Source organism: Scleropages formosus, chromosome 10 (assembly GCF_900964775.1).
Source record: "Scleropages formosus chromosome 10, fSclFor1.1, whole genome shotgun sequence".
Lineage (NCBI taxonomy): Eukaryota > Metazoa > Chordata > Actinopteri > Osteoglossiformes > Osteoglossidae > Scleropages > Scleropages formosus.
The window spans coordinates 16,207,631-16,221,551 of record NC_041815.1 but is presented as its reverse complement, the minus strand read 5'-3'; the positions used below and the strand labels follow the sequence as shown (position 1 = coordinate 16,221,551).

Here is a 13,921-nt window from a genome sequence, read left to right as displayed (position 1 = left end):
GCTCAAAAATGAAGTCAAAACCCATGCTGCCTAATAGTGTTGGCTTGTTGCTATGATGCCAGTGACAACTTACTATGTATCAAAGCTACAAGTATTGCTGAAGACCTGTACAAACCCAGTGGCTTTGCGTTAGAAAACTATATAGCACGTTTGTCTGAAGAGCTCTTTGAGAGTTGATTAAAAATCCCCGGACTATGAGCTTCTTTGCATCTGCCTACAATAAGACTGCCAGGGTTTGCATTAGCCAACACAGTTGTGAAAGCAGGCAAGCTGTGGTGAGGGGCATGGCGTGGGGATCCCAGGACCATCTATGAGCACCTCCTAACAGCATGGTAAGTCCACTCTACTACACAACCTCAAGCAATTGCTGCCAGTTGGCTTAGGCATCTCAGATAAGATTTTTCAATGTCTTTTCAAAGCATGAGGCTATGAGACTTCTTGCAACAGACTGTGTTTTTCTTTACACACATTTGTTCACTAATAATTGTAACTAAATATCCCCTGAGATGCACTTGCTACTTGTCTTTATATGAAAATCTCAGTGCATTTTAAATGATAGTAAGCAGCGGGGTTAAGTACACTGCTCTTGTCTAAGCACTGACATTGCTTCCGTGTGTGACAGGCACATGTTGCAATGTCTGCTGTTGAGCTTCAAGAACTTAACCTACTTGCCCCAAAAGGACTGAAAAAAGGGGACTCTAGTTACTTCATACCTCAAAATGTAACGCAAAAGGAAATAAACAATAGAAAAAGTGAGAAGAAGTGAGAAGCTGGGACAAATCTTGACTATGTCACATTGAAAAGTTCTTCAGTAAGGGGCAGTAACTGCTAAGTGGCAAAAAAAACAAAATTGAAAAGAGAATAAGAGCGGGCTATGGTGGTCAGTGAACCTTGTATTACAGGTGCTTCCGTTCCGACACTTGCAGGATGACTGGCTGCAGTTTCTGCCGCTTTTTCAAATAATCTTCACAGAGTCACAGGAGTTGAACAACACATTCTTAAAAAACATGTCTCAATGTGTTCATAAAGCTTTGGGTTTGTAGTCATGAAGAAATAATTATTTTGATACGCTTGGTAATGTAAGTTTGAAACGTACTAAAAAGATACTTTCTGAACTTGATCGAACACCAGTTTAAAAGCTGTGGAGTTACAAGTTATTCAGACATTCCCTCATAAATGGGTTAATAAATCAGTGTTAAAATTGCCAAGCGTTTACAAGAATTTAAAGTGATATTAGCTGCATGGTGTGTTATGTGTGGAATACCCTCACTAGAAATGCATTTGTGTCCAAAGTTTGCAATAATTTTAGTAACGTTAAAAAGGAGTTCTACTCACAATGATAAATCCCAAAATCACTAAGACCAATTTGCAGAAGCACTCTTGATTTGAATATCGGTACAATGTGCTGTAGGTACTATTTTCCATGTAATTTTGGGTGCCATTCTATTATTACAAGCAGAACCCCAGTCACACTTTTATACACATATATACTGTAGTTATCTACAAGAAAATATACCTATCCTACCTAACTATTTTTAAAGCCCATTTGCTGTGGTCTACTTTTGGAAGGATGTTTACCCTTATGCTGGACACTGGGGTGGATCTGGGTCTGTCAACATGTAGTGGTAGAATGTGCATGAACATCAGGTATCCAAAAATAGTGTAGGCCTCTTGTTCAGAAAGAAAAGCAAAACTGGTGATATTTGTGGGTGTACTTATCCATCACCCCACTGTGCTTGTGAGTGTGTGAGTGCTTGTGTGTAATACCTTCCATGCTGGCAATTGTGGGGCTGACTGGCAGGAGGAACAAGCTGAGGTTAGGAGCACTGTGACATCACGTTGGGTTTCATCGCGGGCTTTTAAAAAGCAGCTACTGAGTGCTGTCGCTGTGAAACCTCAACTCACAATCACAACCTGATTCTTCTCAAGCCACCAGATAGCTGAGTAAAGCTGAGCTGGACAAGTCCCCAAGAGTACAGTATGCACTGGGAGAAATGTAAGTACTTGACCATTGCAAAATGATACTGTCAATTGATGCCACACTTGGAGATGTTCTCAATTTGTACTGAGAGACTATAACATTTATGAGTAAATTGGGATAAATCATGGAAACTGTACTTCTAGTAACTGGAATAACCTTCACCAAAACTTTTAAGTAGTTACTTGTTTAAAGAGAAGCTGGTTAAAGGTCCAGGGAGGTCAAGTCCTGTTGCATCCTTGATGTATTACAATTTCATTCTAATCCTAATGTATCCTTGAATCATCATTGTTTTAAATTAAAAAACTTAAGGAAGGCATTCAAGTGAATCTTTCTAATGTTTTTACAGGATTAGTACCTCACTCAAGAATACTTAATTTAAACCAATTACATTTAAAAAAGAAAAAAGTGCACATGGTCAAACTGGGCGCTGTAGTTGTTCCATCTGAATAGTGAGAGATAAATGATCAGGCTACAACACTACACACATAAAATAGTCACTTTGAGTTGGATGATACCTGCCGGGTTGTTAAGAAATAAATGTAGTGAGTGTATTGTGACAGCACACCACTGCACATCCTCATGTCACAGTGTCTTTTCAGTTATCACCACCTGTTTTCTTCAGCCTTTCTGGGGGTGGTGCTATTACTCACTGTGTCTTGGAGGCTACAGTTGTGGGTGTATGCTGTTGGTATGTTGTGGCACTGATTAACCATTTCCAACTGATAATGCTAAAAAATATACCTGCCATGTAAATGTTTACTTTTAACCTGAATCTTAAATATCAGGTTGAGGTTAAGGCTGTGAAGGAGGTGTTCCATGAGAATATTTCATCTAAATGAAATGCTTGCTTGTTTGTGAACCTTCTGATGACTCATTTTTTCATTTTTTTTTTTTTTTTTGCGGCAAAGTATTTTCACTCCAGAGAAACTATTTTTAGTACTATTGAAAAGCATCAAATTAATAAAATTTTCCACAGTCAGCTTATTTGTATGAGTCATAGAAGTTGAAATTATGTTAAAAATGGTTTGACACACAACTGAGTTTAGATAAATTACCTTCAAAATTACTTTCTACTGGAAAATTATTAATTCCTAAATACAAAGCATAAAAGGCAATTTCAGACAGGAATTTTTAATGATTGTTTGCATATTTTGCTCTGTGATAATAAATTATTAAAGTTTGAAAACTGCATAATATATTTGGAATATATTATTAATTACAATATATTCCAAATTTATTAATTATAACATACAGTTGGTTCTCATTATAAGTTATCTGTTAAATCTTCTAGCATGTTTATACCAGTGAACACTTTTGACATTTGTAAATACACTTTTGTATTTTTGGTTTACCTCGTACTCTACAATGTAAACGTAAATGTAATGTAAATGTTTACCGAACACTGTGGTGTTCAAAAAAAGCCTGTCTAGTAATGAGATTTGAAATCACGACAAGCTGAAACAGAACTGATGCACAGAGATGAGCAAAGGACCGTTCACCATCTCTCAAAGTGATGTTTTGCAATCTGTTCTTGTGGACATAAGGCATCTTTTCAGCACCATGAAAAACAACCTAAAAAATGCTTTATTTCTGGCCAGCATTCATAAGAGGCACTAATTACAGATTCAACTCACCATATGCTTTCAAGTAACCGCATCAGCTTGTTTTTAAGTTTAAGTTCAAGTTTCTGGATGTTAGCTGTCTGCACCTTGTCAATATTCACCAAAGGAGTGTGACGGTTCAGAAGGGAGGTGTCTGTGCTAAGTGCTTATCACTGTTTCAGTCATCAGTGGCATAACCTTAGACAAAGATTTTACACAGCAAAGCCATCACTAGTGGGGTAAATGATGTTGATGATTGTAAGGGGCCACAATGTTAATTTTATTTTTTAGGGATGGAGCGATATTCTTTGACGGGACCCAGAATTCCCGGTTAAGCCCCTGGTTGTCAGACGTCCATCGCACAAATGTAGCTTGCTCTTATTTATACCCGTGGCCGATTTGAAACCATTTTTAGACTTACGTCTAAAGGACTGAAAAAATTGTTATGCGCCAAAGAAAGTATGCTATTTGTATGTAAATTTCAATTTTTTTCAACTATGTATAGCATAGGGTAGCGGAGTTCAGGGGCTTTAAAGTTTGACACTGAGCAATTAGAGTGTTTCACTGATGGACACTCAAAGTACAAGTAAGATACTATCTCTTTTTTCAGTAGGTCCTTCAGGTCGGCCCATTAATTTTGATATGCAAAGCTGAACAACGGCTGCAGAGGGCTGAAACCCACCACAGCTGTGTTACAGCCCTGTGTCTGTTTCTACTCCCTGACCTTCCTCTTTTTCTACAGCTGTGTGTGCGTGTGTGTGTGTGTGTGTGTGTGTGTGTGTGAGTGAGAGGGAGCATGTGTGTCAGAATAAATGTACTTGTGAGTATACACAAAGTCAACCGAAAGAGAATTTTAACATGCAAGTAAATGTTTCAAAGGTGTTTTGACAGAATTAGTAAAGGCAGTACCCATTTGCTTACCCAAAGCCTTATCGCACATACAATATTTAGCTTATATTTTTCCCCAAACATCTTTGTCTTTATTCCACCGAACACATTAAAACCCAGCTCAAGTGTTTTCGATGGTGCCCCTCCACGGATTCCTCTTCTCACTATTGGCCCATGCTAATTCAGCATCTTAGTAGCCTAAGACATCTAAGGACTCTTGTCAGTCAGTTATCCAGGTATCGGTATTTTTGTTCACAACGGTCCAAACTGCTTATACAATAAACTTTGCTGATACTGCGCAAGCATAATCCATACAGTTATACAGTGAGTTTGAATTCTTTGTAAGGAAACAAGAGTAAGATATTTTTACAGCACTGTAATATAATTTTTTATATGCACTGCAGCCCCCCCCCCCCAGCTCCTTCCTGTTTTATTGTTGTCTTTGATGTAGATGTGGTTACCAGTTCTCAGAAACCAGTTTCAAACAGCCAGCTCTTTAGTATGGCTGCTTTAGCTGTATACAGTACCTTCAGAAGTAGTCATTTAGTATTAAAAAATGCTCAAAGGAGTTTCTGTCACATCCACGATATGTCAGCACTGTCCAAATTTCCTTCAATTATTGATGCAGAAAAGGAACAAAAATATAAAAACCAAACTAAGCAGCCTAACTAAAAAAATATGTTCAAATGAATGTTTTGGAACTACAAAGATTTATTTTTTTGCAATTGTTAATGCTTCAAAAAAGTTAACTGTAACACACACACACACACACACACACACACACACACACACACAGCCCTTGAACCTTTGAACCCCAGACCCCCCAGAGAGCAGGTACAGGCCAAACACACTGCACCACTGTACCTCTGACGTTAATGGTACCCCTATAGATTAAAGTTATACATCTGAGCTATCTGTTAAATGCTGCAAGCACTAAAATTTACAAGAACTGTGCCCAAAATATGAAGTACTTGTACTTATAAATGTATCAGTTCTACAGTGTACAGGAGAGTTGAAATAGGGCATTACATTTCTTTTTACTACTTTTTCTGAAAAAAAAATTCTAATGAACATATAAAATTTAAAAGAACCTTTTTTTTTTTTTTTTTGAAGAAATTGTTCTTGGGAAACCTTTGGACAAACAGCCCAGAAAGATTGCCAAGGATTCTGTCCTAAATTCTTGTAAAATTTTTCCTTGGAATAATTTTGCGGCTTTAATCCCACATGTCACTGAACTTTTAAAGTACACACACACACACACACATTTTCAGAACCGCTTGTCCCTTACGGGGTCACGGGGAACCGGAGCCTACCCGGCAACACAGGGCGTAAGGCCGGAGGGGGAAGGGGACACACCCAGGACGGGACGCCAGTCCGTCACAAGGCACCCCAAGCGGGACTCGAACCCCAGACCCACCGGAGAGTAGGACTGCGGTCCAACCCACTGCGCCACCGCACCCCCTTACTTTTAAAGTATTCTGTCTGAAATAATTATACTACATATACAAGCTGAGGGGCACGGTGGCGCAGTGGGTTGGACTGGGTCCTGCTTTCTGGTAGGTCTGGGGTTCAAGTCCTGCTTGGGGTGCCTTGCAACGGACTGGTGTCCTGTCTTTGGTGTGTCCCCTGTGTTACTGGGTAGGCTCTGGTTCCCTGTGACCCCGTATGGGATGAGGGGTTCAGAAAGTGTGTGTGTATACGAGCTGTGAACATCAGAACTATTATGTGGATTATCATTAAAGAGAATTGTTAGAATTTGCATGTTCCTGCATTTTATACTATACCATTTCAACTTGTTATGGAGGGGTGGCATTGAGGGCAACAAGTAGCACTGCTGCCTCACAGCACCTGGATGTCTTTGTGGAGTTTGCACGCTCTCCCTAAGTCTATGTGGGTTTCCTCCCACACTTCAAAGACATGCAGTTCAGATGAATTTGGTGACTCCAAATTGTCCTTAGTATGTGAATGGATGAATGATTGTATGTATGTATGTGAGTAATTACCCTACAATGAACTGGTGTCCCATTCAGGATGTACCTCAGCCTTGTACCCAATGATTCTGGCATAAGCTCTGGATCTCTACAACCCTGTGCAGGACAAGTGGTTATTGAAATTAAATGGATGGAAATTATTTTGGAGGGCCATATCTTTCAGTAAGCACTGACATTAACAGTCATTTTATTTATGTTCTATCAGGGACATGATGAAGCAGGCATATATCGTGTTCAGAAAAAGATGACATTTATAAATGAATGAGAATGTTAACAAAAAAAAAAACACAAAATATGCTGTGCTGTACACTATCCTGAAAGGCTGATAGAAACAAATCAACACTGATATATTGATGTAAGTCCATGTAGAGTCCTTGTTCTTTGTACAGATTTTCTTATGTGCTAGTACCTAGGAGAAAAACCATAAAAGTCAAAAAGATTTGCTTTTCTGCTAAAAGAGTATACATGAAAAAGATGCTGTCTGTAGTAATGACTTCACCACATAAATATAATTAAAGTTTGACTCATCTTTTGAAGAATATAAGAAAAATGAAGCTGTTTATTGGCATGAAAAGCAGTTTCATTAGCCCTGGATAACCAAAAAATTCCCAAATCCTCTGTATGTGGGAAAATTCTTCAGACACCCTCAGATGCTGCAGTATTTATCTGAACATCTGCAGTTCTCCCAATTTCCCAGTGCTGAAAAGTTGAAAAGTGAGAAGTCATCCATCCATCCATCCATCTTCCTCCGCTTATCCGGGACCGGCTCGCGGGGGCAGTAGTCCGAGCAGAGCCCCCCCAGACTTCCCTCTCCCCGCACATCCCCTCCAGCTCCTCTGGGGGAACCCCAAGGCGTGTTCTTCCAAAAATAATGCTCTTAATTAATAAAGGAACCATCCATTGTCAACAACAGCTTGTCCCGAGCGGGGTCGTGTTGGGCTCGGCCGAGTCCTGCTCTCCGGTGGGTCTGGGCTTTGAGTCCCGCTTGGGGTTCCTTGCGATATACGGGTGTCCCGTCCTGGGTGTGTCCGCTCCCCCTCCAGTCTTGCGCCCTGAGTTGCTGGGTTAGGCTCCGGTTCGGCGCGACCCCCCTTGGGACAAGCAGTCTCATAGTGTGTGTGTGTGTGTGTGTGTGTGTGTGTGTGTGTGTGTGTGTTTGTACTTTCTTTCTTTAATGACATACAAAACCCTTACTGTAATACTGTAACTTTTTGCAAAAGAAATGCTTGGAAATCTAAAATATGCTCTTTCCCATTGACACTAATGCCGAAGACATGATTAAAATTTTAATAACCGTCTAAAACAGAGATTTTTGTGAAACACGAGCGCCTAAGACTTTTGCACAGTTCTGTATTTATATCTCAACTACAAAGCAGAAGCTAGAATCAGAATCAGAATCAGAATCAGAACGAGCTTTATTGCCAAGTATGTTCACACATACAAGGAATTTGTCTTGGTGACAGGAACTACCACAGGAACTACCAGAGCGCAGACAGAGGCATTCGTGTTTGGCAAAAGTCAGTTACAGACATTCCCAACTGTTTAACAGTTGTTTCATAACAAAAAAAGCCACTGACTGTAGGCTAGTAGTGCCGAAGTCGGACCAACGGACCTCTGTCTGTACTCTTACAGACATACTTATATAGCATTTAACGTGTCGCTATTAAAAATTCACCGACACGTGCATTTTCTTCTTATTTTGTGTAACGGATTGTTGGAGTGATTTTAGTCACACGTAACGAGTTAATGAAGTTATAAAGTTAAGAAGAAAGTTTGAGAGCTGCCCCAAGCGGATTCTCTTCATGACCGTATCCGTACGCGTTCCACGATGATGTCGGGACAGGACAAGTTTCACTCTCGGAGTAGTGATTCATACATCCTGTGTGGGACAAACTAAGCGTTTTTGTGTGTTCGGTTACACGCAGCAACGTCTGCGGAGAGGGCTGGAAGCAAACCGTACCAGGGTGTGCGGGTCAAAGATCCTGTGAAAGAGCTACTGAGGAGGAAGAGGGGAAGCGACATCGCTAGTAGCAAACCTGCCCCAAGTACTGCGGTGAGCTCTCGGCCACAGCTACACAAACACTGAGTCACACTCTCCGCTTCTCACCTTTCATCACAGACTCTCGTGCTTTCCCTTTTTTCAAAACCTTCAATATCAAAACAGAACATTTAGTTTCGGTGAAAAGAGAGGTGCAGGAAAAATGTGTCGAACTGAAGAAGATTAATAGCTACTGAGTTGAAGTCCCTGAGTAAACGCTGATTCTGCGATATTAAGCAAGACCCTGATGTTCTGGAACAGTTCTGTATGAACTTTACCGTGAATATACCATTCCTTAGATGCCAGGTTGACTGAGAGAACTCTAGGCTGACATCCATAAAAGATATAGAGTGAAGGCAAGAGGGGGAAGGTTTTCCTAACATAATCCAGGTGTTTTTCCGTGACAGTTTGAATCATACTCTTGTGTTGCTGCAGGGCTCGGCATGAAGCCTATGCAAATTACTCCAGAGACCTGCCAAAGACCACCACTGCCAACTGCACTCCTCTCCACCACACTTGACAACACGAACAAACACAAACCAGCACAACACAACACATTTTCTACACCATTCACTTCCATGCTCTATATGCCAGAGATGCCCACGCACTCACACTGTTCACATTACTCGGCCACACGCTCTACAAAATGCATAAACATTATCGACACCACACACACACACGCACACACACACACACACACACGCATGCATGCACACTCGACACACCACATACCTTGTAACCTATTAGATACACCAAGCGGAGCAGGACCTGCATTTCATTAGCTGCCTTCAGCATCTTCAGCATCAGTTTTGCTGAAGGGACGATGAGTTTTGTTGCAAAAGCATTTCTGTGCTGAATTTCTGAAAATCTCTAAATCAATGCAGGAAATTCTGTTTTTGAAGGGGTCTAATGTGCTGAAAAAAGTCAAAGTACATGGTAAAAAAGTAAAAGGAAGTACATGGGGAGAATATCTGCTATGACTGAGTTAGCAGTGTATTTTTTCCTCTTTGATCCATCAGTACTTCATTCCTGTGCTAGAGTTGGTTACTACAACAGTCACACTCAGACACTCTGCAGTAATATCACTACGGTACTGTGGGGCTCCAGTGGAGGATCACTTGGGCAAATCAGCCTTTTAACCACTCCCAGCACATAAATCACAGAACTCTCGTTTCCAACAAGATGTCACCGTACATTAAAATATCAAATAACCAAGAGGATACACATTTCATAACTCGGAAACATTAATAAAAACTTTACATTACTTTACAATCAATAAACATTTAACAAGACAGCTTAATTCTTCAATTTATTCACATTAGATACTGTTGAAAAGATCAAAAAACTGAAATTCACTACACACACAAGCACATTGGCTGAAGCTGCTTGTCCCAAGCAGGGTTGCGGCGAGCCAGAGCCTAACCCGCCAACACAGGGCGTAAGGCTGCGGGGGGGAGGGGACACACCCAGGACGGGATGTCAGTCCTTCACAAGGCACCCCAAGTAGGACTTGAACCCCAGATCCCCCGGAGAGCAGAACCCGGCCAAGCCTGCTGTGCCACCACACCCTCCTCTAAAAAGTCAATCTAGTACATTTATTTATTTATTTTTTTTTATTTTTTTTTTCTTCAGCATACAGCTAATACAATACAGGACCCATGTCTGTCTATACTGTAAACAATGGGTGTAAGACAGGATGCAACATGGGCTCTAGTATTTTCCCTGTGTTGTGTGAAACACACTGCATTGCAATGGATTTAGCTGAAAAGAATCAAATACCTTCACTGACTGTATAAACTGTACGACATGTAGTTGAAATTAATTTGTGTTATCCCGAAATTTGAAGTGAGTCTGTTATGAACAAATAATTTTCTTTTTCTAGGTAGTGGTCCCAAACAATGCAAATGCTTTGTCATCATATACACAGATTGGTGAGTCATATGATATGATATCTTTACATCTCGTGCCCCGTTTTGGGATGCTTTACCTTTACATATTTATATTTATTCACTTACTAGATGCTTTTGCTAAAGCTATGTATAACTCAGTCAGCAGAAGTACATTTCACAACAGAGTGGTTTACATGTTTTAGATGCTTTATGACCAAGTTCAAGCAATCATACACGAATTTTCAGCCCGGAGAGCATTCTTTTTTGTTTCCAGGGAAATTTACATATTTTAGTAGAAATACTTTATTAATGCTGTATGAATGACAATAATATTAAAGTTTAGCAAAAGTTCACTCACTCATCATTGCTAAGCTCTTGTGCAAGTCAGGGTTGCAGCAGTATGGAGCCTTCCCCGAACTAGGGGATTCTAGGCTTAACAGGTTAACCAAGGAAGGAGCAACAGTCCATTTCAGGGTCGCCACCCACACACTCATTCACTCAGTACAGACGATTAAGAGTTTTAAATAATCCTGGCTATAGACTGTGGGAAGAAACCATAGCTCCTGGAGGAAACCCATACAAGCACAGGGAGACCATGCAAACTCCACACAGACTGATCCTCATTTGAACCTATTTCCAAACAACCCAGGTGCTATGAGAGGGCAGCGAAACCTGGTGCACCACTGTGTAGCCCATAGTTAAAGTTACTTGTAAAGTTAATTTTAAAACTTTAAAACTTGAAGACTTATAAAGCTCCACTGATGCCTATATATAAGCTGTGCTTGAGCGTTTAGGATGCTGGCATTGCTTTGTGTTATGCTGGGTTGTGAGGAGTGTGGAGGACACTGCGAGCATCATTTTTCAGTTCTTGCTCTTTGTCCCAACAGGGTCATTGGGCTTTTCTGAGGCAGGAACTACTGCGGAAGAAAGGATGATAGTGGACGATGGGACATTGTGCTCAGGATGGATTGCACAACCAGCCGCTGCAACTTTGCAGCCTGTGACCCACTGGGCCAGCCCGGAATTTCTGCCTGCTGATCATAATGCTCCAGCCTACACCACTGATGTGTACGTTCAGCCTGTTTGCCCCAGTTACACCGTGGTGGGCCCACCCTCCATGCTGACGTACACCCACACGCCTCTCTTCACTAACTTTGGGGTGAGTGATGTCACTGATGAGCATTAAACAAAGATGCAAAGTCTCCAGTAGTCCAAATACTTCTATCTTTTACATTTTTCATTTGAACTCGGATACACTTTATTTTTATGAGATATTTGCTCAATATGGTGTTTAGCAGGGTATTTCCTCGAATGTTGGAATCTTTCAGGCTTTAGAGTTCACATTTTAAGTATCCACTTGTTGACACCTGGAGCTGTAGCTGAAATACCACATAGTGATGCCTGAAATTCAGTTTAAAATGTTGCGTTATACAGTTAACTACTAGTATAAGAAAAAACATACTTGACACCCATATAGATAATCTTAACACAGTTTTACCCCAAGTTACGGAATATTATTGTAGTGAGGTGGCACAGTGGGTCATATAGGTGCTTCACAAATCCTGGTGGTGGGTTCGAATCGGGTCAGTCTGTGCAAAGTTTTTGTGTTCTGCCCATGCTCACATGGGTTTCCTCCAGGTGTTCTGCATTCCTCCCTCAGTTCAAAGACACACTTTTCAGGTGAAATTCTGGTGACTCTGATTTGCTCATTATGTGTTTAAATGTGACCGAATGACTGTGTACATCTTTCTTTGCTCCTTATGCTTCCAGGGTGAATTCTTGACCACCGTATGCCTGCACTGGACAAGGGGTTATTGATAACGAATTAATGAATCAATCTTATTGGATAAATTATGCAAATCCTGCAAACTTCTGACGTCTTGCTGGTTGTTTTACTTCTTATCACAGACCAGACCCACATCGTCCCAAGGCCTGCCACAGGTAGACCTCCTGGACTCTTCAGTAGCCTACCTGCCATGGGCTCAGCCGCTGGCCACCTTCTCAGCACCTGCCATGCAGTGCTCACCATGCACGGCTCCCTTCCCCACTACCCAACTGCTCTCTGAGTCTGTGTCAGTGGAGGTGCCAGAGCCTGACCCAGAGCGGCTGGAAGACGCTCGCAATGTTGTGGCCAGCCTGCCACTGGAGAAACTTCTGGAAGAGGATGATGAGAAAGACACGTACGTGACTGACCCCTCACTCTTTATCCAGGATGTCTGAAGGCCCTCAATCTGTGTATGCCTGTGTTTACTTTCATCTTGTGGGAGCGTGTTGACACAGATGTAACCACAAGGACACGAAAATGGGAAAGCGAATCCTTAAGAAGTCATTTGCAGAAACTACAACTCCTTTCTTAAAAGTTAAAGAAATTTAACTTTTTTTTTTTTTTTTTTTTTTTTTTAAAAAAAGTGTTTCACCAGCTTTAGAAATTTTGTTAGATTAAGAATCATTTCATAAATTAGTTATTAACTGGAAGTTAGACAGATGTGCAAGTGTGTTTAAGTGGGTTTACTGATTTATTCTGCTGCAGTAGATGTAGTAGATGTTAGAGAAAGATATTGCTACATAAAATTATAGGTCTTGAAAGAGTAATTTTTCTCACAATGTTTAGCAGTACAATATCAATATATTTTGCTGTTTTTCACTTTTATTTCAAAATATTTTCTGGAATGGTTAAGAGCTTTTCACATGTGTTCAATTCTTAAGCAATTGGTTTAAAGAGGGTTAAATATATTTTTAAAACAAAAACATTTTATGGTTGTGCAGTTCATTTACTGAAATAAAATAAAAATTAGGCATTATATAATGGTACAACTACAACTAACAAATATTGTAATTCCATGAAATTTTCACCATGATGCATGATTAATTGTTTACTTTTAATTTTTAGTTCTCAAAAGAAGACTACAGTATAGAATTACTTGCAGTTTGTATAGTGTATTTCCTATAAAGACATAATAGTCATATATATTTTTCAGTGTTTCATGAGCTAATCCAAAAGGTGTTCAAATTAAATTTTGCCAAAAGTCTTGCAGAAAGCCCCTGTTGGAAGTATATTTACTTCTGAGTTATTTGGCAAAAATTAAATCAGGGTTTTTAAATAAAATGAAATTATGAACATAACTTGTGTTTGGATTATTTCACATTTAGCGATACTTTTCTCCAAAAGGACATAGAATGTTAATCTATTTGCAATTATTTGAACAGCTGGGTAATTTTAGCAGAGCAATTTCAGAGCAATACCCTCCTTGCTTGAGGGTATTACAGCTGGAAGTAAAACTTGAACCTGTTTCTTTTGGGGCCAAAGGCAGCAGCACTAACCACTACATTACAAATTGTCCTTAATTGATTACCTTTTTTGTTTTCTTTCTGGTTTCACTTTTATTTAATAGTTTCCTGACACAAAAATGATATTGCTATACCTCCGTGTTCTGTAACTTAGTATAAAAAAATTGTGAGGTAATAAAAATAGTATCACATATAAGAATTATTTTTTTCACTAAAAGAAAAAAAATACTTTAATAATATTCTCA

The 13,921-nt window shown here is 40.0% G+C and overlaps 1 protein-coding gene across 2 annotated transcripts; it reads left to right on the top strand.

Annotated features, from left to right (window-relative positions):
* The first annotated feature begins 267 nt into the window (after positions 1–267).
* Positions 268–12,694, top strand: pou2af1 (POU class 2 homeobox associating factor 1). 2 transcript variants are annotated; one of them, XM_018742784.2, is made up of 6 exons: positions 268–332; positions 1,930–1,996; positions 8,387–8,514; positions 10,382–10,430; positions 11,276–11,547; positions 12,297–12,694. In XM_018742784.2, the coding sequence occupies exons 2-6, from the start codon at positions 1,981–1,983 to the stop codon at positions 12,606–12,608; spliced, it is 777 nt and encodes a 258-aa protein (XP_018598300.1). In that variant the 5' UTR covers positions 268–332; positions 1,930–1,980; the 3' UTR covers positions 12,609–12,694. The 2 variants fall into 2 exon arrangements, with proteins under 2 accessions (XP_018598300.1, XP_018598299.1); XM_018742783.2 differs by lacking the exon at positions 268–332 and having other exon boundaries at positions 1,907–1,996.
* The last annotated feature ends 1,227 nt before the right edge of the window (positions 12,695–13,921 follow it).

Excerpts from the sequence above, each read along its gene's own strand:
- pou2af1 (XM_018742784.2), top strand. Across the intron at positions 8,515-10,381 it reads AACCTGCCCCAAGTACTGCG|GTAGTGGTCCCAAACAATGC; the intron begins GTGAGCTCTCGG and ends TTCTTTTTCTAG. Across the intron at positions 11,548-12,296 it reads CTCTCTTCACTAACTTTGGG|ACCAGACCCACATCGTCCCA; the intron begins GTGAGTGATGTC and ends TTCTTATCACAG.